Below are 26,902 nucleotides of genomic sequence, written 5' to 3'. Positions count from 1 at the left end.
ACTTTTTACGGGTACAATATTAGCAGTAGAAAATATGTTAAACGTATTAGATACAATTTCAGAAATGTTTGTGACGGAGAAGTTACCATATACAAGAGCTGATTACATTTGCACCAGTTCTGAATAAAACAGTCACAATCAGAAGGCCCTTCTGTAATCTAACTAATCTGTTGGTTTTAGCATTTTAGTAAACAATGTGGAGCCCATGTTATGTTGTGTAATTATTAAGCACCCTTGTCACTACATATTTATGAGGCTAAAACATATGGCAACTGGTGCATTCAAGCAAAGCTCGTCACCAGGCCCGAAGCATAGCGAGCACAGCGATCCAGCGAGGGCACTTGCTACCGGTATTTAGATAGACGGGATGCCTTTGTCTGTATACTGACAGCTGGCATCCTGTCTGCCGGTATATCATACCGGATCCCTGGTATGGAGCCCTAGCTCAACTGAACATGCGTACTTTATACTCTTTGGGCGGGATTCAAATCTTACAGCTCCCCTCCTGCCCCCATAGCGCCCGCTGGCAGTATTCAAATGTTACTGCCGATGGGCGCGATATCAGCATTTCAGCTCGCCACCCCCTGGGGTGGTCAGCTGAAATGCACGAAAAGTGACCCGTTTGGACGCCCAAACGGGACTTTTTGCAATCGCGCCCATGACTTTAGTCGGGTTTAGCTGCTTTACGCGGCTAAACCCATCTCTTATGGGCGCGATCTGCGTGATAACAGAGGGCCATAGAATATCGCCTCGCGATCTCCCATCACTTTAGACGAGAGATCGGGGGCAATAAAAGATTTGAATCCCGCCCTTTGCCTGCAAACATTAATAGGAGGCAAACATTTTTCACAGTGACATAGAAAAGGCTTACAGCTCATTGCTGGATGATGATGACAGATAATATTCTCTTTTTGTAATCATGATATTGTCTCACATGAACGCAACTAATAAAAGAACCAAACCAGCCCAATCTATTCAGAAGCTGGACAAAAACAGTGACTGGACATTATCAAAGCCTAATTTCTAAAGAGAGCAATCTAGACAGAATCATCTGATGGTGGCCAATGTAATACCCTTAATAGACATTAGGATCAGCAATCCTACACAAATACAAAGCTGCTCTCTCTCAGCCAAGCTCAGCTAACCAACAGGACAGCAGCCCACAGCCAAAGCGACAGCGTAAACTGTATAGCTAAAGCCCATTAAATGATGCAGTTTATACAAAGCAATTACTCAGAGGCACATATCGTCTTCTAACAAAGTCTTTATTGAGTCCATCATAGCCAGGACCAAGTCACACAAGGAATATGTGGCACCAGCGATATCCGTCAGGAGAGCCATGTCAACTATCAAAACTGCTGGACCACAGATTCACCCTCCACACAAAGAATAGTAGTACATATGTGACCTGATACTTCTAGCCTTAGTACGCCACACAGCGTGAAATGCCTGGCACAAGTGAGCACCAGGTCCCGTGCAACTATGCTAGCATCAGTCATATTTTTGTTTACTGAGAATGCTTCTTAGTCACAACGATATAACTAAGATGCATCAGGAGACTGTGCTGATGAATGTGATATATTATACTTGTATATCGTGTGTGACTGAGTCTGTATACGGAGCAGAACAGAACTGGTAATAGAAAAAAGCTGTGGCTGCTACTTTGTAGCACTTTGTGTACAGATTCAGAGACTCAGGTGCACAGATATACAAGTGTTATATATCAAATTAATCACCACAGTTCTGGTGCATCCAAGCAGCATTGCGTTGCAACTAAGACATTTTTGGTAAAAAAGGATGAAAAGAAAGATGGCCGACGTTAGCAGAGTCTCACAGGGCCTGGAGCGCTGAGAGGGGCTGTTTGGCGCGACTGCAGTAATGCTGTATGAGGACACATCTGTAGTATGATGTACAAGCCTCATCCATTAAGTTTTAAAAACAATGCTTTCATTTATGGTATTTAGTTTTCCCTCAACTTTTTCCACTATATAACCTCCAAAAATGCATCACTGTCATACACCCAGCAAATGCCTAGTAAATGGCAGATCAATATTATTAGTTATCAATATATTAGACTACAGTACTAACCATAGCACTCTAACCACATCTGACTAAGAGCATAAAGTCAATGTAATCTTAAATGATACATTATTATTGAGTAGTGCTAAAGAAAAATATTTATAAATATAAAAGTCAAATGAAACAATAACTCACCGTATAGTAATCTCTGAGCATTTCGCCAATCGTTTCCTTGCACTCTTCAGACCGGTATAAATTTGTCCCATCTCCATGGCACCCTCCAATCCCACCACTTCCAGCCTCTTGTCACTAAGATCTGTTGTAAGACAAATGACAATAAAAACCTAAAATATTATCATAATTGTACCTACAACAGCTAACGGCAATGTGAAGTTTGTATTAGCTATCGTACCAAGCTCTGGAATGTGAAAGCAGCCCCCATAGGGGCCCAGATTGCTGGCATTATTAAAACTCACATCCAGGGACAGAGGCTGCAGTAGGTAGGAGCCCGTCCCTTCAATGTGTGATCTCTGTGACCGGTCAGGCTACTGTTAACTATTGAGGTTCATAGCCCATAGGCTACTATGGCTAATGGTGTTAGCTACCAGGGCCAAACTTGGCAAATTCAGCATTTAAGCAGTCCCCAGAGCAACCAACGGGAGCTGTGTTTGCAATCTGAAAGAGAGGTTTGCAGCAGCTATCAGAGATGTCTACTGCAGTGCCCCACAGATTCATCCAGGGGATGCTTAATATTTGCCGGTACCTCTCCAAAATTGGTGCTTTCAGGGGATATCCCACAATTATTATTTGATAAATATGCCCTTAGTGAGGCCTAACTTTAGCCTGGTACAGTAGATTCACATCTGCTAATCCCTCTGCAAATATCAAGCATTATACTAACTTTACGTCTTGCCTGGTTATCCTGTACTTGCTTTACAGCTGTCTTATACGGCCTCTAGTCTTATTTCTGTATTTTATTGCCAAAGTATCTGTCCTATCAAATACAATATTTTATTACTGCTTTCACAGTTGTAGCTCTTCATCCAATTAAGTCAGTTATGGTTTTATTTATCCCTCCTGATCTTTATTTCATCACCCAAGACACAGCAGAGAATACATTTCCCACCTCCACCAGGTGCTCCCGGCTGTGGGCGCTCTGGAATAACTGACAGCAGAAGGAGTGTGCAATGACATGTGCCTACTGCAGTCACCGAAATGTTATGATTGACAACATGAGAGGAAATATTCTCCCTTTCCTGAAGCTACTTTTCACATCATAGGTGGTATGCTATGGGGGAAAGGGGAGCACAAGTACCATCTCCACTGGGAGTAGTGTGTGGAAGACACTGCAAGACAATGCAATAAAAGGATTACAAGCTGTCTATTTGAATCTGAGGTCCATCTTTAAAACAGCATCTTTCTCTGAAATGTATATTAGCATTTGTGAATATTTTTTTATATGCCTGCAGATAATAGGTTATAATATAAACCTGGGTGGAATTGTTTCACATTACTTACTAGTCGGTAAGGCATTAAAAAGCTATAACAGCTAACCGCACCGTCTACTGTCTCCTGACAGGAGATGTGGATTTAGGGGACGTCTTGTCTCCAGTTACATGTATTACCAGACTGTTCCGCTCACCTTGGACACATGCCTTCAAAGCCTCAGGATCAGTGATGACCTCTGGTTGGTTATGACATGAAGCATTTCGTGCCTCCCCCAGAGGTTTCCTCGTCTCTCCCCACAGATTGGAGCCGCCATGCATGCTGGGTATGTTAATGACAGCAATACCTTCAAGTGATACAGAACTCAGATCCAAGGTCGAGCCACAACACTACGGTAGACAGAAGAATAAACAAGAGATTGTGGTTATACCACGTACCATAAGTAATTACAGCGCTTACTGATAATAGCATAGATTATTTTAACTTCTTTCACCATAAAAAAAATGAATCTTTCGAATCACATGACCATGTACAGACAACTGTGTGTAATTAACTATCTAACAATAAAAGGATCTAAAAAAAAGCCTAAAATATAAATGCATTACTGCCGAAAGCGTCTCTGCAGCACCAAGTGAAGTAACACTGTATCACCAGAGCAAGTTCCTATCTGGTAAGAGAAAATGGTGGTGATGCACACTGCTGGACAATATCTACTTGCACTCTCTTGATACAGATGTGTCCTCATACGCCTAACCTCAATACGGTGCGTGTGTGAGCCACTCCCTGCGGCAAAGTGCTGCGACTTCTTTAAAATCCTATTCACATGTCAGATGCAATAAAATACCATTCAGTGTACTACAGAGGCCGGGCTGCAACTTCAACTGCACAGGAATTAGTTTTAAAAATGTAGAAGTCGCAGATGAAGCACGTCGGAACTTGGCATGAGAAAAAGTTTGTATACAGGTTCAGACTCTTTTGCACACAGGTATACAAGTGTCGCACATCAAGTTGATCAGTGCAATCTACCAAAGTCGTTTTTGTTGCTTCCAGTTTATGTGTGTGAACGCATATTTTTGGGGAAAAAGACGCTCAGCGTGGTCGAGATGCACGGGACCTTGAGCGCCTACAGGAGCTGTTTGGCGTGTCTGAAGCCACAGTGTATGAGGACACCTCTGTACATATTGGCTGAATTATCCAGCACACAGGCCATTGTGCTTTTATTTTACCAAAAAGGAAGCATTTACAATCACTTTATTATTGCTGTTAAGGAATATGAATTAAAAACATCACGTGGCGGTAATTCTTAAGGCACTCCTTTACTGTACTAAACGAGATGTCATCAATTCTGTGCCAGCAATCTTGTGCGTTTATATCACAGGTTCTCAAACTCGGTCCTCAGGACCCCACACGGTTCATGTTTTGCAGGTCACCTGTAGATTTTTAAAATGTGGCAGTTGGTCATACACAGTGCGCCTGCTGGGTGACATGGAAAATGTGAACCGTGTGGGTTCCTGAGGACCGAGTTTGAGAACCACTGGTTTATATGGACATATAACGTCAGTGTGACGGCTAATATCCTTATAATTTACACTAGGTTCAAGTTCTACTTTATATAACAATACTGCGATAAATACCGGAGATGGAACAAAACTATGCAATTGATATTTTAAATATTCCGCCTGAGTTAAAAGGTTCCGGATGTTGTAGAATATTAAAATAGAATAGCCCTAAGGCTGACAGGACTTTGATCTGTATCTTGTGAACACCCACCGCACGTCACTGATCTGATGGAAACACTAACCTCAATTGTAACATACTCCTTCAGCTTTTTGCACGTAGAGAAAACAGTCTCTGATGTAGCAAACTCAAAATACCACAGCTTATTCTTCATCCTTTCAATAGAAAATACAATACGCCACATGATAAGTTATTAATAATCAACAATTTGGGGCGGATGTGATAAAGTGGAGAGAGATAAAATACCAATCAATCAGGTCCTGTCATTTTTCATACACAGACAGTAACATGGCAGTTAGGTGCTGGTTGACTGATACTTTATCTCTCTCCACTTTATCAATCTCCAAGGCTTAGCACATCTCCCCCTTAGCGTGTTTGGACCACCTAAGTAATGGTATTGATCCATAACTTTGGAAGTCTCTGGAAGTCTCCATTGAGCCAGTGAGTTACATGCTACTGAATAAGATGCAAGCACAACTGCTATAGCCAGGAGACATGTTTTACCGCACCCCAATGTGACATCAGCCAATCAGGAGGTGTGCTGAAACATGCCTCTATTCCATAACAGGTGCATATGTCTTATTCCACAATTTTAATACATTGATTCTATTGAGAGAACGTATGATCTCAGGAAAAGGTATTCCACCTGTGCAATTTAGAGGGATGCCTAAACTAAGTGGACTAAAGTGTCCACTGATTCATTTAGTACAATTATTGCAAATATATAACTATTATAAGTCCAATACATTAAAATATACTTGTTTTATCTGAATAGACCAGTGGATTCCAAATGCAGTCCTCATGGCACCCCAACAATCCAGGTTTTAAGGATACCCATGCTTAGGCATACATGACTCAGTAAGGATACTGTCTGTGCACAAGTAGGGGTATACCGAAAACCTGGACTGTTGGAGTGCACTGAGGACTGGGTTTGGATACCACTGGTGTATACTAATATTGTATTAAAAGGAGGTGAACAAATGTATTTTTTTAGCGAACATGCTGCATTAGCAGCATAGGCAAATGATACCCCTATATGATGACAGGTCATATTCACCTGCTATTGAATTTCTCAGGATATTTCTCCCTCATAACATGGAACCGGTGAGCGATGGAAGCATCCTGTAGAAAGCAGAAAGCAGCAGTTTTTTTGAGCCTGTGAACTTGTCAGCAAAGTTTGAACTAATATTAGTTTTTAAATATGAGAATCGGGAAACCATAAATGAAATATTCACTTTTAAAATCACTTTGTTACTATGTTATTTATATTTACTGTTACTTATATAGAACAATGATACCAGCACTCCACTAAAACCAGTAAAATCCTGACCTGGTGCCCTCCTAGATATGCAAATATCCATACAGTATTGAAGAAAATGGTGGCACTCACGGGTCCTTTCAAGTAAGAATACAAAAGACAAGTTGTCTCTATGTCCAACGTTTCAGGCCAGTCATTTGTTCTTCTTGATAAAAGTCTGGATGTACTGACATAGACCCAGCTTATCATTTGCATTCTTGCGTGAAAGGACCCGTGAGTACCGACATGTTTTCTTTCAATACTGTCACTGCTACTTATACATACAAAAAACAAAACAACTTCGATGTAGAGCTTCCTTTCTAAATATGGAGTTAAAATCAGATCTAGAAATGGCTCCTTGTGTAGTGCGGTGGATTTGTGAACAATGGGGGACATTCCGAGTTGATCGCTAGCTACCGTTGTTCGCAGCGCAGCGATCAGGCTGAAAATCGTCACTTCTGCGCATGCGTATGGTGCGCACTGCGCACACGCGACGTACTTTCACAAAAGCCGATGCAGTTTTACACAAGCTCTAGCTACGCTTTTCAGTCGCGCTGCTGATTGTTGAGTGATTGACAGGAAGTGGGTGTTTCTGGGTGGTAACTGACCGTTTTCGGGGAGTGTGTGTAAAAACGCAGGCGTGCCAGATAAAAACGCAGGAGTGGCTGGGAAAACGGGGGAGAGGCTGGCCGAACGCAGGGCGTGTTTGTGACGTCAAAACAGGAACAAAATAGTCTGAAGTGATCGCAAGCTAGGAGTAAGTCTAGAGCTACTCTGAACCTGCACAATTTTTTTTGTAGCAGCGCTGCGATCCTTTCGTTCGCACTTCTGCTAAGCTAATATACACTCCCAGAGGGCGGCGGCTTAGCGTTTGCACTGCTGCTAAAAGCAGCTAGCGAGCGAACAACTCGGAATGAGGGCCAATATCTGGTGATTGACAGTCATAGATTTGCAGATGAGTCAAGCTACCCTTTAAAATGAGTAGTCCACTTTTAAGGTTACATTTGAATAAGAGACCATATGCAAGGAAAATCCCTAGCTGACCTAATACACGGTGAGGTAAAAAGAAAAACTCCCAGATTTTAAAGGTTAACAAAAAAGGCATGGTACATGCTATTCTAAATGTTAGTACATAATCTGAAAGTGCATGGAATTCAGTTTATTTACAATTGGTTTTGAATATGATATGGTCCAGATGGTGGACTTCATTCGTAATACACATTTGTAGTCGATTGTTGAAGTTTCACATCACTCGGCTCATTTCCAGCATTATCGCTGCAATTTCTTGACGAAGCTCACCTTCATTTGTCTGGCTTAGTTAACAAGCAGAATTTTCATTACTAAGCAGAAAACAATCCTCATCAGCTTCATGAAAGGTCCCTACACAGCCAACAGGGCCATCTGAAAGCTGAGGTCTACAAACATCGACCAAGAACCATTAATGAACTGCAGGCTGCTGAACGCCAAGAAATGACAATATCATATTCAACACCAACTGAAAATAAACTGTATTCCATGCACTTTTAGATTGTGTACTAAAAATCTGAATAGCAGTTTTTGTTAACCTTTAATATCTGGCTTTTTTTTCCCCTCACCCTGTAGATTGTATCTAGGACTTACCTCTCCTGCAGCTGGAAGGATCTGTGTCAACAAGAGTATTACATAACACCTGGTGACACCATAGCAATGTTTTTAAGGTCTGCCAAATACTGCACAATGATGACCACCACATATTCACCATAGCCAGATCATTAGGCAACCTAACCTAAGCGTCCAGCTGGAGCTGAGAGGCCTAGATGACCATGTTTTATATGACAAACAGAGGTGGGAAGCGGGATGTGGTATATTTTGTCAACATCCATAATGTCAACATGCTCACAATGCCGATATTCATCATGTTGACACTGATGCAATGTGGATAGGATTTGAATGTCGACAAGACGTCCCTGGTGGTCTAGTGGTGACTTATCAGGTAAGGCGGATCCAGTGGCTCCAGCAATGTCTTTAGGGTCCCATGTTCAGCTGATGATGACTTCTGGTGGTGAGTATGGCTAATCCTTAACCCTACCCTTAGTGCCTAACCCTCACCTTCCCTTAGTAGACTTACCATAACTCTCAACTGCTGGTCCAAGCACAATGTCAGCATTTCACATGCTGACAACGTAAACATGTCAACATTCTACACATGCCAATATGTTCAATGTAACATTGTGATATTTACATTATCCTTTTGAATACATCCCAAAAAGGGGGCCCGAGACAGTATGTTACCTAGTGTCCCATGTTGCCTTAATTCCACCTTTTCTCAGTAGACTGACTGAATCGAGTAATCTAGATGCAACTAGTCCCCACTTCTACATCCCAATCAGGATGTTATTACACTTGAATCGAGCAGGGAAGATGGCTGTTTACGCTATCCTATTTGAATTCAGCAATAGGATATAGTGTTGGAGAAGTGAAATAACTAGAGGGAACAATATGGTGTATCAAAAACTTAGAGAGGATAGCGTTTGAAAGGACTATTTAGCCTATCTGTACATGTAACCTCCAACAAAGGGCCCGATTCAGGTTGGATCGCAAAACATGATCCGAAAAGGATGCGGGTGCATGTGCCTGCATGCACTGTGGGTCGCAGCAGAAAATGCCTCTGCCTGTCAATCAGGCAGAGGCATTTCTGGGGAGTGTGTGTGTGTGTGTGTGGGGGGGCAATTCTCCGTTTCCTAGGCGGAGATGGAGCGTTGCAGGGGCGTGGCTTCTAAACAGGGGGCAGTGTGGTTGCGAATGGGGGTGTGATCGGGGCGGCTGCATGATGTCACACGCAGCCGGCGTAATCAGAAAGTTTGCGGCTGACCTCCTCGCAGGAGGCAACCCTAATTTCTGCGATCAAGCAGAAATTGCGGTGCAATCACAATTTCTGCTTGGTCAGGGTGGGAAGCGGCGGTGAGCATGCTGGCCAGCCTTGCCCTGCAATGGACGGCCCCCAGCATGCGTTCACATGGATTGCAAATTCTGCTACTTAGCAGAATTTGCAATCCTACCTGAATCAGGCCCAAAGTCCACAAAGCAGACCTATCCTTCCTCTTGCAGCCGGTGAATGCCCTTACTATCTCCTGTAATATGCATGATTACTAGCATGAGAACAAACATGATTTTCTCACACTACTGTACTCTAGGTACATACCACTCCAATGGAAAAGTAGTTGTTGATTATCTCATATGGGACAGGGTCTCCCTTCTCGTTAGGGTTCTCAGGTATGACTTCAACATTCCATCGGTCCATCAGAAGGATTGTGCTAATTTCAATGTCTTTCAATACTTTAACTAGATTTTCTCCATCATAGCCTGCAAATAATTAATGAAATATATATGTGTCCAGTGGAAACGGCTCATTCATCCTCTTACACTTTCCCATATTGATTGGTGTAACCTCTGTAGGACTTCACTCACCCCCCTTCTGTCTATTCTATTATATGTTGGGCAACTACAACTGTACTTTATAAGATCATGAATTACAGAGGAGTTGTTTCTTATATGTTGATCTATTAAATCTTTATTATACGTGTTCCTCCTCCTATACGTTTTAGATATTACTGAAAACCCCACTTTTATCTTGTAAGCTTCTTCAATCCCTGGCACCCACTAAATTTCCGGTCAACTCAACACTTAATTACAGTGTAAACTCTCTGCCATAGGAAACAGGACTGTATATGTATTTACCTTTAGTTCCTTGTATTAGGCAGGACAGCATTACAGTAATGTGCTATATAACCAATGATACCGGTCTTTGTGAGAGATACTATATAAATACAATTGTACATCCAGGTAAATCCAATAACTCTTGTCCTCCACAAGATCGCTACTGAGTTGTCTCTCCAGACTGGCAAAACGCTTAGATTACTCCAACATAATCTATATATACAGTATATAAATGCGAAAGCCCTCACTGACTGACTCATCACTAAGTCTCTTACTTCCCGATATGTTAGGAAGCTGAAATGTAACATAGGTATTCTGCAGGTGGGAAATAGGAAAACAACGTAATTAGAATTTTAATAAACCTCCCCTAAGGGGATGAACAGGGGGTTGACATAATGACGTCATTACCGATGCGTGGCTTGTGTTGCGTGAACGATAATGCCCAAACGGACAATCGATCAAAATTTGTATTGCACCTCCTAAACTACAAAAATAGTCCTGTCACTTTTTACCATATCTGCTATGGGTGCTCCTCGGATAACGCCAAGAACCATGGATTAATATTTACTTACATTAAGACGTCTCAAATTTACATCTCTATAGATCTACCAAATTTTTAGCACTCTTTTATATGTACAACCATAAAAATCAGAAACTCCTGTGAGTAGAATGGGTAGAACAGCTAGTATAATATGATGGAGCCTCACCTCCTCCCCATCGGAGACATCGCGCAAGGTCATTGCCAGTGCCAAGGGGCAGCACAGCAACAGGTGGTCTTTCTGGGAGATTGGCTTTATCTACAAAAGATGAGATCTAATCAGACAAAGTACATGGCTGCAAAGCCAAGTAACACCATAACACAGCCGTCACTATGCGATATAAGTCTGAGTTTGGATGTAATCAGAGTAAGGACAGTTTACGTGTTGGGCAGTGGACTGGTTTATCACCTATATTAGTTCTCAGAAGCCTAAAGCAACCCCATGAAATGTCTCTTCCTCTCACCAATGGCATCCAAAATCCAGCCAACAGTACCATCCCCACCACACACCAGGATCCGGTAATCAGGAACATCCCGGAAAAAATTCAGCCTGTTGATAAAATAACAGTAAATGTATAGTTAGGAAACATTAGTATTTGCCAAATACATTTCTATAATGTTACGTTTTTTCCCTCTCACAGCCCTTCTTACCCAGGTGCAGGGCCCCCCTTTAGCAGGTTATAGACTTGTCGGGGATTCAGCAGATATTGGAACTTGCGAAGAACTCTGTAATAAAGGAGAGAAATTCAACACAATTCAACAGCAACAACTCAACACTTGTACTTAGTATAAGGTAAACAGAACACAAAACCAGTTAAACAGAACACAAGTTAAACAGAATAGAAAACTAAGGGTCTAATATAAAAATATTACAAATCTTAAACATACAGATGTGTCCTCATCCATATAGCCTAAATATGCCAAGCGCCGTGCAGGGCCGTCTTTTCGTATGGGCTCAATGGGCTCTTGCCCAAGGGCCCCAGGAGTATAAGGGCCCTAGGATGATAGCTGAGGGTCCCCTCTTTCCAGGGGTACCAGATTTTTGAAAATCGGCCCTGGGGAACCGGAGATATCTGACTTTAAAGCAGTGGTCCCCATCCAAGCCTGTTAATTGCTCTTCCCAGCCAGATATCTCAGGTTCTGTCTAACTTTGAGTGTTTCTGATGGTATACTGTAAAAGTTGGGGCTCTCCTCTTTCAGTGGGCACTAGCAGCTTGTCTCTACTATGCCTAGAACCAGAGATATCAGCAATCAAGCAGGTGGACACTGCCCCAGATCCACATGCCTGGTATGCAGTTTTATATTTTTATTGGTGGATTGCTCTGGCTCCTGAACTCTGATCCCCAAGTCCCCAGTACCTCCTGAAAGGGGAGCTCTATAGCTTTTTTTTATCCCATTCAAAGCTACGAAATCAATTTCCAGGAACTTGAGATATGAGTCTGCAGTCAAGCAAGATGCCCTCCAACCAGAAAATGATAAATATTAAGCCCATTCCACTATCCTACCCTACCCTACGTATTAAACACCCCATAGCACCCTGGAAGTCATGTACCAGGGCCCCTTCATTCAGCCCAATGCACCCTTCTACAGTTTAGTGTTCTCCCTCCCACCCCATCTGTGTAGTAAAGGAGTAATTAGCAGAAATTACTGCTCCAGGTCCTACATGCTGAGCGGAAGATAGAACTCCCCTACCGCCCACAGGACATCAAAGCTGTCGCTAATAGCACCCTCCACCCCTACCACTGGAGGATGGGTAGGGGGCCCAGTGCATTGCTGTGCCCAAGGGCCTACACTACTGTTAAGACGGCCCTGGCGCCGTGAGGTGCCTGGCAGGACTGAGCCAACAGGTCCTGTGCAACTCTGCTAGCATTGGGCGTCTTCTTTTTAAGAAATGCGTCTTAACCACAACACAATGTGACTAGGACGCACCAGAAGACTATGCCTATTCATTTGCTATACGACACTTGTATATCCTGTGTGACGGAGATTGTATACGGAGCACAACAGAACATTGTAGCACTTCGTATACAGATTCAGAGACTCAGTCGCACTAATACAAGTTTTGCATATCAAATTAATCAGCACAGTCTCCTGGTGCATCCTAGTTGTATTACGTTGCGACTAATGCTGGGTACACACTGGCAGATATATTGGCCAATCAGTTGGTTGTCCAATATATATTTTGCTGATCTGCAGGTGTGTACAAGTAATATGTCTGTGAAAGACGTATTTCACAGATATACTGCATCTGCTGTGCAACGCAGCAGATGACCAATATATCTGCAGATATATTAGTGCATCTTTCAGTGTGTATGAACAGTCCCCATCTGCATATATAGCTGCAGATAGATTGAACAGCAGATATGTCTTTAAGATATATTGGTGCATCTTTCTGTGTGTATGAACAACCACCGTCTGCAGATATATCTGCTAGTGTGTCCATCTGCAGATATATCTGCCAGTGTGTACCCAGCTTAAGTCACATTTTTGGCAAAAGATGCCCGACGGAATCAGAGTCTCATGGGACCTGGCGCGCACAGAGGGGCTGTTTGGCGCAACTGCAGCAATGATGTATGAGGACACATCTGTATTAAGGCCCGTACACACTGGTCGATATATTGGCCGTTCTCTTGAACGGCCGATATATCGCGGGACCGTCGGCCAGTGTGTACGGCCGATACGTCTGTGAACTCCGTCGTTCACAGACGTATCGCGTCGGCCACGCAGCACAGCCGACGGCCAATATATCTAACGATATATTGGCGCGTCGCTGTGTGTGTACGGGGCGGTCGTCCGACCGCCCGTACACATGCTGCGGCGGCCGGCGGTGATTGACAGGTGAACTGGGCGGGCGCACGCACGGCCGCCCAGTTCATTACGTCAGTCCCCCGACGGATCGGGCAGTGTGTTTGCACAGCACACTGCTCGATCCGTACATAAATATATCTGCAGATCAATTGATCTGCAGATATATCTATTAGTGTGTACCCACCTTTAGTGTGTGTGTGTGTCAGAAGTCTGTGTGTTTGACACAAATCACAATACAGTAATTAGCAATATCAGAATTACAGAGACTGCAGCAAAAGGCCGACCTGCAGTCAAAGTCATTTTCTAAATATCCTTAGTACAGATGGGCATCTGAAACGTTTGCGTTTATTTCAGTTACTAGTAATTCTTTATGGTTCTATCTGTACATTTCACCTTTCCTCCAATTCCTCAGCTAATCCCCTATCAAATTCTGCTTTTATCTTGTAAGGATCTTTAATCTCCAATCAATGTCCTGCTTGACCCCTTATTCACTGCTGAGGCTAACCTGCTTTATAAAGGACCTCCTTACCAACATTGTTTTACCAGACTTAAAACTCTTTGAAATGAGTCAATAAGATAATTCTCTGATGCTCCTTTGATGCCTGGGAAGAGGATTTGAAGCAACTAAATCAGGGCTTAGCAGAGACCATGGAGTAATATTGATAAGTCCATAAGAAGGCAGGTGTGGAACACTGTACTGTGGACCTCCTCCCATGGGGTAAGTTCCTGCTTAGAACACTTGCTCATCACTATTGCTCGATTTTACATTTTAGCCTAAAAGTTCTTCATCTAAACTTGAAAACTTTTCATTTATTGGATAGCAGCTAATCTGAGTAAGGCTTCAGTGTCCTATTGTTATACATACTTTAAATACTCTAATAAAAACTTGAATTTTAGGAACACAGAGAACATTATTTGGGACCTAAATCACAGACATACGTTAGGAAGACCTTTCTTTGATGGTAGGTTATCATCATACTCACCGTTCTCCCTGCTTTCCTCCACTTTTTGGATTGAGAAAGACGAGTAGAGGGTGAGTGTCTAATATTGGCACTACCTGCAAACACAACGACATACTGTAGGTAACAATACGGATGGCTGGATTACAGATAAGACAATGAAAGGAGAACAGTATGATAGATGTGTAAATGATACAGTATTTATACACACTCCCTCCACACTGTTACACGTTGCACTGTCACCCCCACACTGTTACACGTCGCACTGTCACCCCCACACTGTTACAAGCAGTATGATTCAGTAGAAGTATAATATTATAATATATAATAATAATAATACATATACATATATGACACACAGTATGGACACATTATGATGTTTTAGGGGCAATTAAACCTATTATTATTATTATTGCTGTTACATTTCACATTATCACAGCAAATGTACAGCAAATAACCAATTAATGACAATATAGAAACATACACTGAGACAAATGATGATCTCTGCAGCAGCCCAGTCACTCAGTGCAAGCTGTTGGGCATGATTTTTGCTCTTTGTAAATACTCGATATAGTTAAAATGGCTGACATGCGTTAACTAAAAGGCACTGGTGTATTGTCTGCATACAGCTGTCCTGGCAGGGGGAGTATTTTTAATTGCACCTGACACTGTGGCCAGCACCCTTACGACCCCAGGACTACTTGTTTTGTATATTGCCTCTCCATTCTGTGTCGGTCTTATCTGCCCTAACTCATATGTAGTCACTTCCCATCATATTAAATGAGTATATAAGGCCTGTTTGTACAGTACACTAGAGGTTGCTGGGGCATCTTGCGGCTTTACTCTGTGCCATGCCCTACTTTAGATATTCTGATCTGGCTTGCCACTTGTTTACACTTAGTTGTAGCATATGGCCTTGTTTCAGTTATTCTTGTCTTAGGGGGTAATTCAGACCTGATCGTAGCAACAAATTTGTTAGCAGTTGGGCAAAACCATGTACACTGCAGGGGGGGGGGGGGGGGGGGGGCAGATTATATAACCTGTGCAGAGAGTTAGATTTGGGTGGGGTGTGTTCAAACTGAAATCTAGCAGTGTAATAATAAAGCAGGCAGTATTTACCCTGCACAGAAACAAAATAACCCACCCAAATCTAACTCTCTCTGCACGTTATATCTGTCCCACCTGCAGTGCACATGGTTTTGTCCAACTGCTAATAAATTTGCTGCTACGATCAGGTCTGAATTACCCCCTTAGTCTGTTGCTTTGTGTCTCTGGCACACAATATAGGGGGTAATTCCAAGTTGATCGCAGCAGGAAATTTTTTAGCAGTTGGGCAAAACCATGTGCACTGCAGGGGAGGCAGATATAACATGTGCAGAAAGAGTTAGATTTGGGTGGGTTATTTTATTTCTGTGCAGGGTAAATACTGGCTGCTTTATTTTTACACTGCAAATTAGATTGCAGATTGAACAAACCACACCCAAATGTAACTCTCTCTGCATATGTTATATCTGCCCCCCCCCCCCCCCCCCCCCCTGCAGTGCACATGGTTTTGCCCAACTGCTAAAAAATTTCCTGCTGCGATCAACTTGGAATTACCCCCATAGTTTGTTTGGGTATCACATTCACTATGTACCCCATTCAGTTATTGTTGCTAACCCTTGCGTGTTTGTCTTTCTTTATGCACCCTCTCTCCTGTTATTTTAGTAGTTCCTCATGCTACCCAAGACCTGGGGCCTCACTGTACAGTGGGTAATCACAAAGGGAAATGTGGTTGCTATAGTCCAGGAATATATGTTTTTTTTTTATTTGGTGTCAGATACTCTCTCATCCCTATTCTTGTGTTATTCTTGTCATAACCTTTGCCGAATCTTTGTATCGACTCTTGGCACTGATCATGTCTGGGTCTGGCTAAATAACTATTTTGGTATTCATCCTATGCCTTTGGTGGACTCCTGATCCTGGTTGAGCTCTTTATGCGGCTCTCACCATTGTTTGCTATATGATATCTCTCTGCTATATCCATGAGTCATAGTTTGCCTCTGTAGTCCTAACCTACCCATCCTTCTTTCTGTTTCTATTTGCTGGTCTAGAACTCCGTTCTCCCTCAGGGGTACATGTATGAAGCAGTTATCAGAGTGGAGAAGTGTGACACGGCAACCAATCAGCTTTGAAGTGACCATTTATCGAGTGCATTCTATAAAACTATATGTAGCAGCCATTTGGTAGCCATGGCACATTTCTCCAGTCTTATCACTGCTTTATACATCTACCCCAGAAGTTACTTATCAGCAATCCTCTGTCCACTGTTACTGATAAGCAATCCTCTGTCCACTGTTACTGATCAGCAATCCTCTGTCCGCTGTTACTGATCAGCAATCCTCTGTCCACTGTTACTGATCAGCAATCCTCTGTACACTGTTACTGATCAGCAATCCTCTGTCCGCTGTTACTGATCAGCAAGTCTCTGTCCACTGTTACTGATCATCAATCCTCGTCCACTGTTACTGATCAGCAATCCTCTGTCCGCTGTTACTGATCAGCAATCCTCTGTACACTGTTACTGATCAGCAATCCTCTGTCCACTGTTACTGATCAGCAATCCTCTGTCCACTGTTACTGATCAGCAATCCTCTTCCCACTGTTACTGATCAGCAATCCTCTGTCCACTGTTACTGATCAGCAATCCTCTGTCCGATGTTACTGATCAGCAATCCTCTGTCCGCTGTTACTGATCAGCAATCCTCTGTCCACTGTTACTGATCAGCAATCCTCTGTCCGCTGTTACTGATAAGCAATCCTCTGTCCACTGTTACTGATCAGCAATCCTCTGTCCACTGTTACTGATCAGCAATCCTCTGTCCACTGTTACTGATCAGCAATCCTCTGTCCGCTGTTACTGATCAGCAATCCTCTGTCCACTGTTACTGATCAGCAATCCTCTGTCCGCTGTTACTGATCAGCAATCCTCTGTCCACTGTTACTGATCAGCAATCCTCTGTCCACTGTTACTGATCAGCAATCCTCTGTCCACTGTTACTGATCAGCAATCCTCTGTCCACTGTTACTGATCAGCAATCCTCTGTCCGCTGTTACTGATCAGCAATCCTCTGTCCACTGTTACTGATCAGCAATCCTCTGTCCGCTGTTACTGATCAGCAATCCTCTGTCCACTGTTACTGATCAGCAATCCTCTGTCCACTGTTACTGATCAGCAATCCTCTTCCCACTGTTACTGATCAGCAATCCTCTGTCCACTGTTACTGATCATCAATCCTCTTCCCACTGTTACTGATCAGCAATCCTCTGTCCACTGTTACTGATCAGCAATCCTCTGTCCGCTGTTACTGATCAGCAATCCTCTTCCCGCTGTTACTGATCAGCAATCCTCTGTCCGCTGTTACTGATCAGCAATCCTCTGTCCGCTGTTACTGATCAGCAATCCTCTGTCCACTGTTACTGATCAGCAATCCTCTGTCCACTGTTACTGATCAGCAATCCTCTGTCCACTGTTACTGATCAGCAATCCTCTGTCCACTGTTACTGATCAGCAATCCTCTTCCCACTGTTACTGATCAGCAATCCTCTGTCCACTGTTACTGATCATCAATCCTCTTCCCACTGTTACTGATCAGCAATCCTCTGTCCACTGTTACTGATCAGCAATCCTCTGTCCACTGTTACTGATCAGCAATCCTCTGTCCACTGTTACTGATCAGCAATCCTCTATCCACTGTTACTGATCAGCAATCCTCTGTCCACTGTTACTGATCAGCAATCCTCTGTCCACTGTTACTGATCAGCAATCCTCTGTCCGATGTTACTGATCAGCAATCCTCTGTCCGATGTTACTGATCAGCAATCCTCTGTACACTGTTACTGATCAGCAATCCTCTGTACACTGCTACTGATCAGCAATCCTCTGTCCGCTGTTACTGATCAGCAATCCTCTGTCCACTGTTACTGATCAGCAATCCTCTGTCCACTGTTACTGATCAGCAATCCTCTGTACACTGTTACTGATCAGCAATCCTCTGTCCACTGTTACTGATCAGCAATCCTCTGTACACTGTTACTGATCAGCAATCCTCTGTCCGATGTTACTGATCATCAATCCTCTGTCCACTGTTACTGATCATCAATCCTCTGTCCACTGTTACTGATCAGCAATCCTCTGTCCACTGTTACTGATCAGCAATCCTCTGTCCACTGTTACTGATAAGCAATCCTCTGTCCGATGTTACTGATCAGCAATCCTCTGTCCGCTGTTACTGATCAGCAATCCTCTGTCCATTGTTACTGATCAGCAATCCTCTGTCCGCTGTTACTGATCAGCAATCCTCTGTCCGATGTTACTGATCAGCAATCCTCTGTCCGATGTTACTGATCAGCAATCCTCTGTACACTGTTACTGATCAGCAATCCTCTGTCCACTGTTACTGATCAGCAATCCTCTGTACACTGTTACTGATCAGCAATCCTCTGTCCGATGTTACTGATCAGCAATCCTCTGTCCGATGTTACTGATCAGCAATCCTCTGTACACTGTTACTGATCAGCAATCCTCTGTACACTGTTACTGATCAGCAATCCTCTGTACACTGTTACTGATCAGCAATCCTCTGTACACTGTTACTGATCAGCAATCCTCTGTCCGCTGTTACTGATCAGCAATCCTCTGTCCGATGTTACTGATCAGCAATCCTCTGTCCGATGTTACTGATCAGCAATCCTCTGTACACTGTTACTGATCAGCAATCCTCTGTACACTGTTACTGATCAGCAATCCTCTGTACACTGTTACTGATCAGCAATCCTCTGTACACTGTTACTGATCAGCAATCCTCTGTCCGCTGTTACTGATCAGCAATCCTCTGTCCGCTGTTACTGATCAGCAATCCTCTGTACACTGTTACTGATCAGCAATCCTCTGTCCGCTGTTACTGATCAGCAATCCTCTGTACACTGTTACTGATCAGCAATCCTCTGTACACTGTTACTGATCAGCAATCCTCTGTCCGCTGTTACTGATCAGCAATCCTCTGTCCGATGTTACTGATCAGCAATCCTCTGTCCGATGTTACTGATCAGCAATCCTCTGTCCGCTGTTACTGATCAGCAATCCTCTGTCCGATGTTACTGATCAGCAATCCTCTGTCCGATGTTACTGATCAGCAATCCTCTGTCCGCTGTTACTGATCAGCAATCCTCTGTACACTGTTACTGATCAGCAATCCTCTGTCCACTGTTACTGATCAGCAATCCTCTGTACACTGTTACTGAAAAGCAATCCTCTGTCCGATGTTACTGATCACCAATCCTCTGTCCACTGTTACTGATCAGCAATCCTCTGTCCGCTGTTACTGATCAGCAATCCTCTGTCCACTGTTACTGATCAGCAATCCTCTGTACACTGTTACTGATCAGCAATCCTCTGTCCACTGTTACTGATCAGCAATCCTCTGTCCACTGTTACTGATCAGCAATCCTCTGTCCGCTGTTACTGATCAGCAATCCTCTGTCCGATGTTACTGATCAGCAATCCTCTGTCCGATGTTACTGATCATCAATCCTCTGTCCACTGTTACTGATCAGCAATCCTCTGTCTACTGTTACTGATCAGCAATCCTCTGTACACTGTTACTGATCAGCAATCCTCTGTCCGATGTTACTGATCAGCAATCCTCTGTCCGATGTTACTGATCAGCAATCCTCTGTACACTGTTACTGATCAGCAATCCTCTGTCCACTGTTACTGATCAGCAATCCTCTGTCCACTGTTACTGATCAGCAATCCTCTGTCCACTGTTACTGATCAGCAATCCTCTGTCCACTGTTACTGATCAGCAATCCTCTGTACACTGTTACTGATCAGCAATCCTCTGTCCGATGTTACTGATCATCAATCCTCTGTCCACTGTTACTGATCAGCAATCCTCTGTCCGCTGTTACTGATCAGCAATCCTCTGTCCGCTGTTACTGATCAGCAATCCTCTGTCCGCTGTTACTGATCAGCAATCCTCTGTACACTGTTACTGATCAGCAATCCTCTGTCCGCTGTTACTGATCAGCAATCCTCTGTCCGATGTTACTGATCAGCAATCCTCTGTCCGATGTTACTGATCATCAATCCTCTGTCCACTGTTACTGATCAGCAATCCTCTGTCCGATGTTACTGATCAGCAATCCTCTGTCCACTGTTACTGATCAGCAATCCTCTGTCCGATGTTACTGATCAGCAATCCTCTGTCCACTGTTACTGATCAGCAATCCTCTGTCCACTGTTACTGATCAGCAATCCTCTGTCCGATGTTACTGATCAGCAATCCTCTGTCCACTGTTACTGATCAGCAATCCTCTGTCCACTGTTACTGATCAGCAATCCTCTGTCCACTGTTACTGATCAGCAATCCTCTGTACACTGTTACTGATCAGCAATCCTCTGTCCGCTGTTACTGATCAGCAATCCTCTGTCCGATGTTACTGATCAGCAATCCTCTGTCCGATGTTACTGATCAGCAATCCTCTGTCCACTGTTACTGATCATCAATCCTCGTCCACTGTTACTGATCAGCAATCCTCTGTCCATTGTTACTGATCAGCAATCCTCTGTCCACTGTTACTGATCAGCAATCCTCTGTCCATTGTTACTGATCAGCAATCCTCTGTCCACTGTTACTGATCAGCAATCCTCTGTCCATTGTTACTGATCAGCAATCCTCTGTCCGCTGCTACTGATCAACAATCCTCTGTCACAGCAAAACAATATTCACAGTTCTTGCGTGTAACTTATTTAAGTCAAACTTTGTATCTGTATTACATAAATGACACCTACTATTTAATATACCCACAGCCACAAATTTGCATGACTGCTTGTGCATCTTTCCACACATTATAATGTCAGCTGTGCAACTTTTGTTTGTAGGATTACACAACTACTGCTATTGCTATGCCATTGGCTGCCAGAGGAAGAGTAAGTTCTGAAATGAACTCTTAGTAGGAGTACTTAACCTTTTTAGGTTTAATTGTCACTAATTTGTCCTTAAAGAGAATAATGAAGACAGTGTTAACACAGGGTTAACTGCCCCCCCGAGATATATATTAATCTCGTAGTAAAGTAGTAGTGATTTTCTAGGAACAATTAGACAGGTTTTGAGCATACAATATGGAAACCTCAATAGAGTACATAAAGTCAGTAGAAGAATGCAGTATATGCAATAGTCATGTTATGGCAACCTCACCCGCAATGCCTGGCCCTCTGCACTGCTGAAGCTCTGTGACGTTTCTTCTGGGGAAGCTATAAGGTTCTTCTGGCTGTTCTGCCGCTCCTGCAAAGAAAGACAGTGAGAACTGAGGTGTAAATATGTAACAAGGTACAGGGCGTATAGTGGACAGAGGGTATAAGCAGATAACAAAAAATAAGAATTTACTTACCGATAATTCTATTTCTCGTAGTCCGTAGTGGATGCTGGGGACTCCGTCAGGACCATGGGGAATAGCGGCTCCGCAGGAGACAGGGCACAAAATTAAAAGTTTGACCACTAGGTGGTGTGCACTGGCTCCTCCCCCTATGACCCTCCTCCAAGCCTCAGTTAGGATACTGTGCCCGGACGAGCGTACACAATAAGGAAGGATTTTGAATCCCGGGTAAGACTCATACCAGCCACACCAATCACACTGTACAACTTGAGATCTGAACCCAGTTAACAGCATGATAACAGAGGAGCCTCTGAAAAGATGGCTTCCAACAATAATAACCCGATTTTTGTAACAATAACTATGTACAAGTATTGCAGACAATCCGCACTTGGGATGGGCGCCCAGCATCCACTACGGACTACGAGAAATAGAATTATCGGTAAGTAAATTCTTATTTTCTCTGACGTCCTAAGTGGATGCTGGGGACTCCGTCAGGACCATGGGGATTATACCAAAGCTCCCAAACGGGCGGGAGAGTGCGGATGACTCTGCAGCACCGAATGAGAGAACTCCAGGTCCTCCTTAGCCAGGGTATCAAATTTGTAGAATTTTACAAACGTGTTCTCCCCTGACCACGTAACTGCTCGGCAGCGTTGTAATGCCGAGACCCCTCGGGCAGCCGCCCAAGGTGAGCCCACCTTCCTTGTGGAGTGGGCATTTACAGATTTTGGCTGTGGCAGGCCCTGCCACAGAATGCGCAAGTTGAATTGTGCTACAAATCCAACGAGCAATCGTCTGCTTAGACGCAGGAACACCCAGCTTGTTGGGTGCATACAGTATAAACAGCGAGTCAGACTTTCTGACTCCAGCCGTCCTTGAAATATATATATATATATATATATATATATATATATATATATATATATATATTTTTAAGGCTCTGACAACGTCGAACAACTTGGAGTCCTCCAAGTCGCTAGAAGCCGCAGGCACTACAATAGGTTGGTTCAGGTGAAACGCTGATACCACCTTAGGGAGAAACTGAGGACGCGTCCGCAGTTCTGCCCTGTCCCAATGGAAAATCAGATATGGCTTTTGTACGAAAAAGCCGCCAATTCTGACACTCTCCTGGCCGAAGCCAGGGCCAGTAGCATGGTCACTTTCCATGTAAGATATTTCAAATCCACCGATTTGAGTGGCTCAAACCAATGGGATTTGAGGAATCCCAAAACTACATTGAGATCCCACGGTGCCACTGGAGGCACAACCGGGGCTGTATATGTAGTACTCCTTTGACAAAAGCCTGGACTTCAGGAACTGAAGCCAATTCTTTCTGGAAGAAAATCGACAGGGACGAAATTTGAACCTTAATGGACCCCAATTTGAGGCCCATAGACAATCCTGTTTGCAGGAAATGTAGGAATCGACCCAGTTGAAATTCCTCCGTCGGAGCCCTCTCCTTCAGGATCCGGCGTTCAACCGCCATGCCGTCAAACGCAGCCGCGGTAAGTCTAGAGGTAGAGTGCACGGATCCTCCGTGCGCATCTCTTGAAGTTCCGGGTACCAAGTCTTTCTTGGCAAATCCGGAACCACGAGTATCGTTCTTACTCCCCTTCGCCTTATAATTCTCAGTACCTTGGGTATGAGAGGCAGAGGGGGGAACACATACATTGGCTGGTACACCCATGGTGTTACCAACGCATCCACAGCTATTGCCTGAGGGTCTCTTGACCTGGCGCAATACCTGTCCAGTTTTTTGTTGAGGCGGGACGCCATCATGTCCACCTTTGGTTTTTCCCAACGGTTCACAATCATGTGGAAGACTTCTGGATGAAGTCCCCACTCTCCCGGGTGGTGATCATGTCTGCTGAGGAAGTCTGCTTCCCAGTTGTCCACTCCCGGAATGAACACTGCTGACAGTGCTATCACATGATTTTCTGCCCAGTGAAAAATCCTTGCAGCTTCTGCCATTGCCCTCCTGCTTCTTGTGTCGCCCTGTCTGTTTACGTGGGCGACTGCCGTGGTGTTGCCCTACTGGTTCAACACCGGCTGACCCTGAAGCAGAGGCCTTGCCAGGCTTAGAGCATTGTAAATTGCCCTTAGCTCCAGTATATTTATGTGAAGTGAAGTCTCCAGGCTTGACCACACTCCCTGGAAATTTCTTCCCTGTGTGACTGCTCCCCAGCCTCTCAGGCTGGCATTCGTGGTCACCAGGACCCAGTCCTGAATGCCGAATCTGCGGCCCTCCAAAAAGGTGAGCACTCTGCAACCACCACAGAAGAGACCCCCTTGTCCTTGGAGACGGGGCTATCCGCTGATGCATCTGAAGATGCGATCCGGACCATTCGTCCAGCAGATTCCACTGAAAAGTTCTTGCGTGGAATCTGCCGAATGGAATCGCTTCGTAAGAAGCCATCATTTACCCAGGACTCTTGTGCATTGATGCACTGACACTTTTCCTGGTTTTAGGAGGTTCCTGACTAGCTCGGATAACTCCCTGGCTTTCTCCTCCGGGAGAAAAACCTTTTTCTGAACTGTGTCCAGAATCATCCCTAGGAACAGCAGACGTGTCGTCGGGCTCAGCTGGGATTTTGGAAAATTTAGAATCCACCCGTGCTGTTGCAGCACTACTTGGGTTAGTGCTACACCGGCCTCTAACTGTTCTCTGGATCTTGCCCTTATCAGGAGATCGTCCAAGTAAGGGATAATTAATACGCCTTTTCTTCGAAGAAGAATCATCATTTCGGCCATTACTTTGGTAAAGACCCGGGGTGCCATGGACAATCCAAACGGCAACTTCTGAAACTGATAGTGACAGTTTTGTACCACGAACCTGAGGTACCCTTGGTTTGAAGGGCAAATTGGGACATGGAGGTAAGCATCCTTGATGTCCAAGGACACCATAAAGTCCCCTTCTTCCAGATTCGCTATCACTGCTCTGAGTGATTTCATCTTGAACTTGAACCTTTGTATGTAAGTGTTCAAAAGATTTCAGACTTAGAATAGGTCTCACCGAGCCGTCCGGCTTCGGTACCACAAACAGCGTGGAATAATACCCCTTTCCTTGTTGTAGTAGGGGTACCTTGACTATTACTTGCTGGGAATACAGCTTGTGAATAGCTTCCAACACCGTCTCCCTGTCGGAGGGAGATGTTGGTAAAGCAGACTTCAGGAATCTGCGAGGAAGAGACGTCTCGAATTCCAATCTGTACCCCTGTGATACTACCTGCAGGATCCAAGGGTCGACTTGCGAGTGAGCCCACTGCGCGCTGAAATTCTTGAGACGACCCCCCCACCGGACCTGAGTCCGCTTGTAAGGCCCCAGCGACATGCTGAGGACTTTTCAGAAGCGGAGGAGTGCTTCTGCTCCTGGGAAGGAGCTGCTTGCTGCAGTCTCTTACCCTTTCCTTTGCCTCGGGCAGATATGAATGGCCTTTTGCCCGCTTGTTCTTATGAGAACGAAAGGACTGAGGCTGAAAAGACGGTGTCTTTTTCTGTTGGGAGGTGACCTGAGGTAAAAAAAAAAGGTGGATTTTCCGGCTGTTGCCGTGGCCACCAAGTCCGATAGACGGACCTCAAATAATTCCTCCCCTTTATACGGCAAACTTCCATATGCCGCTTGGAATCCGCATCACCTGACCACTGTCGCGTCCATAAACTTCTTCTGGCAGAAATGGACAGCGCACTTACCCTTGATGCCAGAGTGCAAATATCCCTCTGTGCATCTCGCATATAAAGAAAATGCATCCTTTAAATGCTCTATAGTCAATAAAATATTGTCGCTATTCAGGGTATCAATATTTCCAGTCAGAGATTCCGACCAAACCCCCCCAGCACTGCACATCCATGCTGGGGCGATTGCTGGTCGCAGTATAACATCAGTATGTGTGTATATACTTTTTAGAGTATTTTCCAGCCTCCTATCAGCTGGATTTTGAGGGCGGCCGTATCAGGAGACGGTAACGCCACTTGTTTTGATAAGCGTGTGAGCGCCTTATCTACCCTAGAGGGTGTTTCCCAGCGCGCCCTAACCTCTGGCGGGAAAGGGTATAATGCCAATAACTTCTCTGAAATTAGCAACTTCCTATCGGGGGTAACCCACGCTTCATCACACACTTCAATCAAGTTATCTGATTTCAGGAAAAACTACAGGTAGTTTTTTCACACCCCACATAATACCCATTTTTGTGGTACTTGTAGTATCAGAAATATGTAACGCCTCCTTCATTGCCGTGATTATGTAACGTGTGGCCCTACTGGAAAATACGTTTGTTTCTTCACCGTCGACACTGGAGTCAGTGTCCGTGTCTGTCGACCGACTGAGGTAATGGGCGTTTTAAAGCCCCTGACGGTGTTTGAGACGCCTGGACAGGTACTAATTGGTTTGCCGGCCGTCTCATATCGTCAACCGACCTTGTAGCGTGTTGACACTATCACGTAATTCCATAAATAAAGCCATCCATTCCGGTGTCGACTCCCTAGGGGGTGACATCCCATTACAGGCAATTGCTCCGCCTCCACACCAACATCGTCCTCATACCTGTCGACACACAGCACACACACAGGGAATGCTCTGATAGAGGACAGGACCCCACTAGCCCTTTGGGGAGACAGAGGGAGAGTTTGCCAGCACACACCAAAGCGCTATAATTATACAGGGACCACCTTATAGTAAGTGTTTTCCCTTATAGCAGCTTAATATATAATAATATCGCCAAAAAAATGCCCCCCCTCTCTGTTTTAACCCTGTTTCTGTAGTGCAGTGCAGGGAAGAGCCTGGGAGCCTTCCCACCAGCGGATCTGTGTGGGAAAAATGGCGCTGTGTGCTGAGGAGATAGGCCCCGCCCCCTTCACGGCGGGCTCTTCTCCCGTTTTTTCTGTAATCCTGGCAGGGGTTAAATACATCCATATAGCCCAGGGGCTATATGTGATGTATTTTTAGCCAGTAAAGGTAATTACATTGCTGCCCAGGGCGCCCCCCCC

The 26,902-nt window shown here is 44.3% G+C and overlaps 1 protein-coding gene across 12 annotated transcripts in view; it reads right to left on the bottom strand.

Annotated features, from left to right (window-relative positions):
• DGKA (diacylglycerol kinase alpha) overlaps positions 1–26,902 on the bottom strand; it is a 328,604-nt gene that overhangs the window by 16,780 nt on the left and 284,922 nt on the right. For all 12 annotated transcript variants that reach the window (XM_063952594.1, XM_063952597.1, XM_063952596.1 and 9 more), the window contains 10 exons: positions 21,742–21,828; positions 14,525–14,598; positions 11,385–11,459; positions 11,198–11,283; positions 10,903–10,992; positions 9,681–9,841; positions 6,260–6,324; positions 5,267–5,357; positions 3,662–3,854; positions 2,215–2,335 (listed from right to left, as the gene is read on the bottom strand). In XM_063952594.1, coding sequence (XP_063808664.1) covers positions 2,215–2,335; positions 3,662–3,854; positions 5,267–5,357; positions 6,260–6,324; positions 9,681–9,841; positions 10,903–10,992; positions 11,198–11,283; positions 11,385–11,459; positions 14,525–14,598; positions 21,742–21,828 — 1,043 coding nt within the window. The remainder of the gene's footprint in view (positions 1–2,214; positions 2,336–3,661; positions 3,855–5,266; positions 5,358–6,259; positions 6,325–9,680; positions 9,842–10,902; positions 10,993–11,197; positions 11,284–11,384; positions 11,460–14,524; positions 14,599–21,741; positions 21,829–26,902) is intronic.

The sequence above is a fragment of the Pseudophryne corroboree genome, chromosome 2 (genome assembly GCF_028390025.1).
Source record: "Pseudophryne corroboree isolate aPseCor3 chromosome 2, aPseCor3.hap2, whole genome shotgun sequence".
NCBI lineage: Eukaryota > Metazoa > Chordata > Amphibia > Anura > Myobatrachidae > Pseudophryne > Pseudophryne corroboree.
This window is presented reverse-complemented; position numbering and strand designations above follow the sequence as displayed.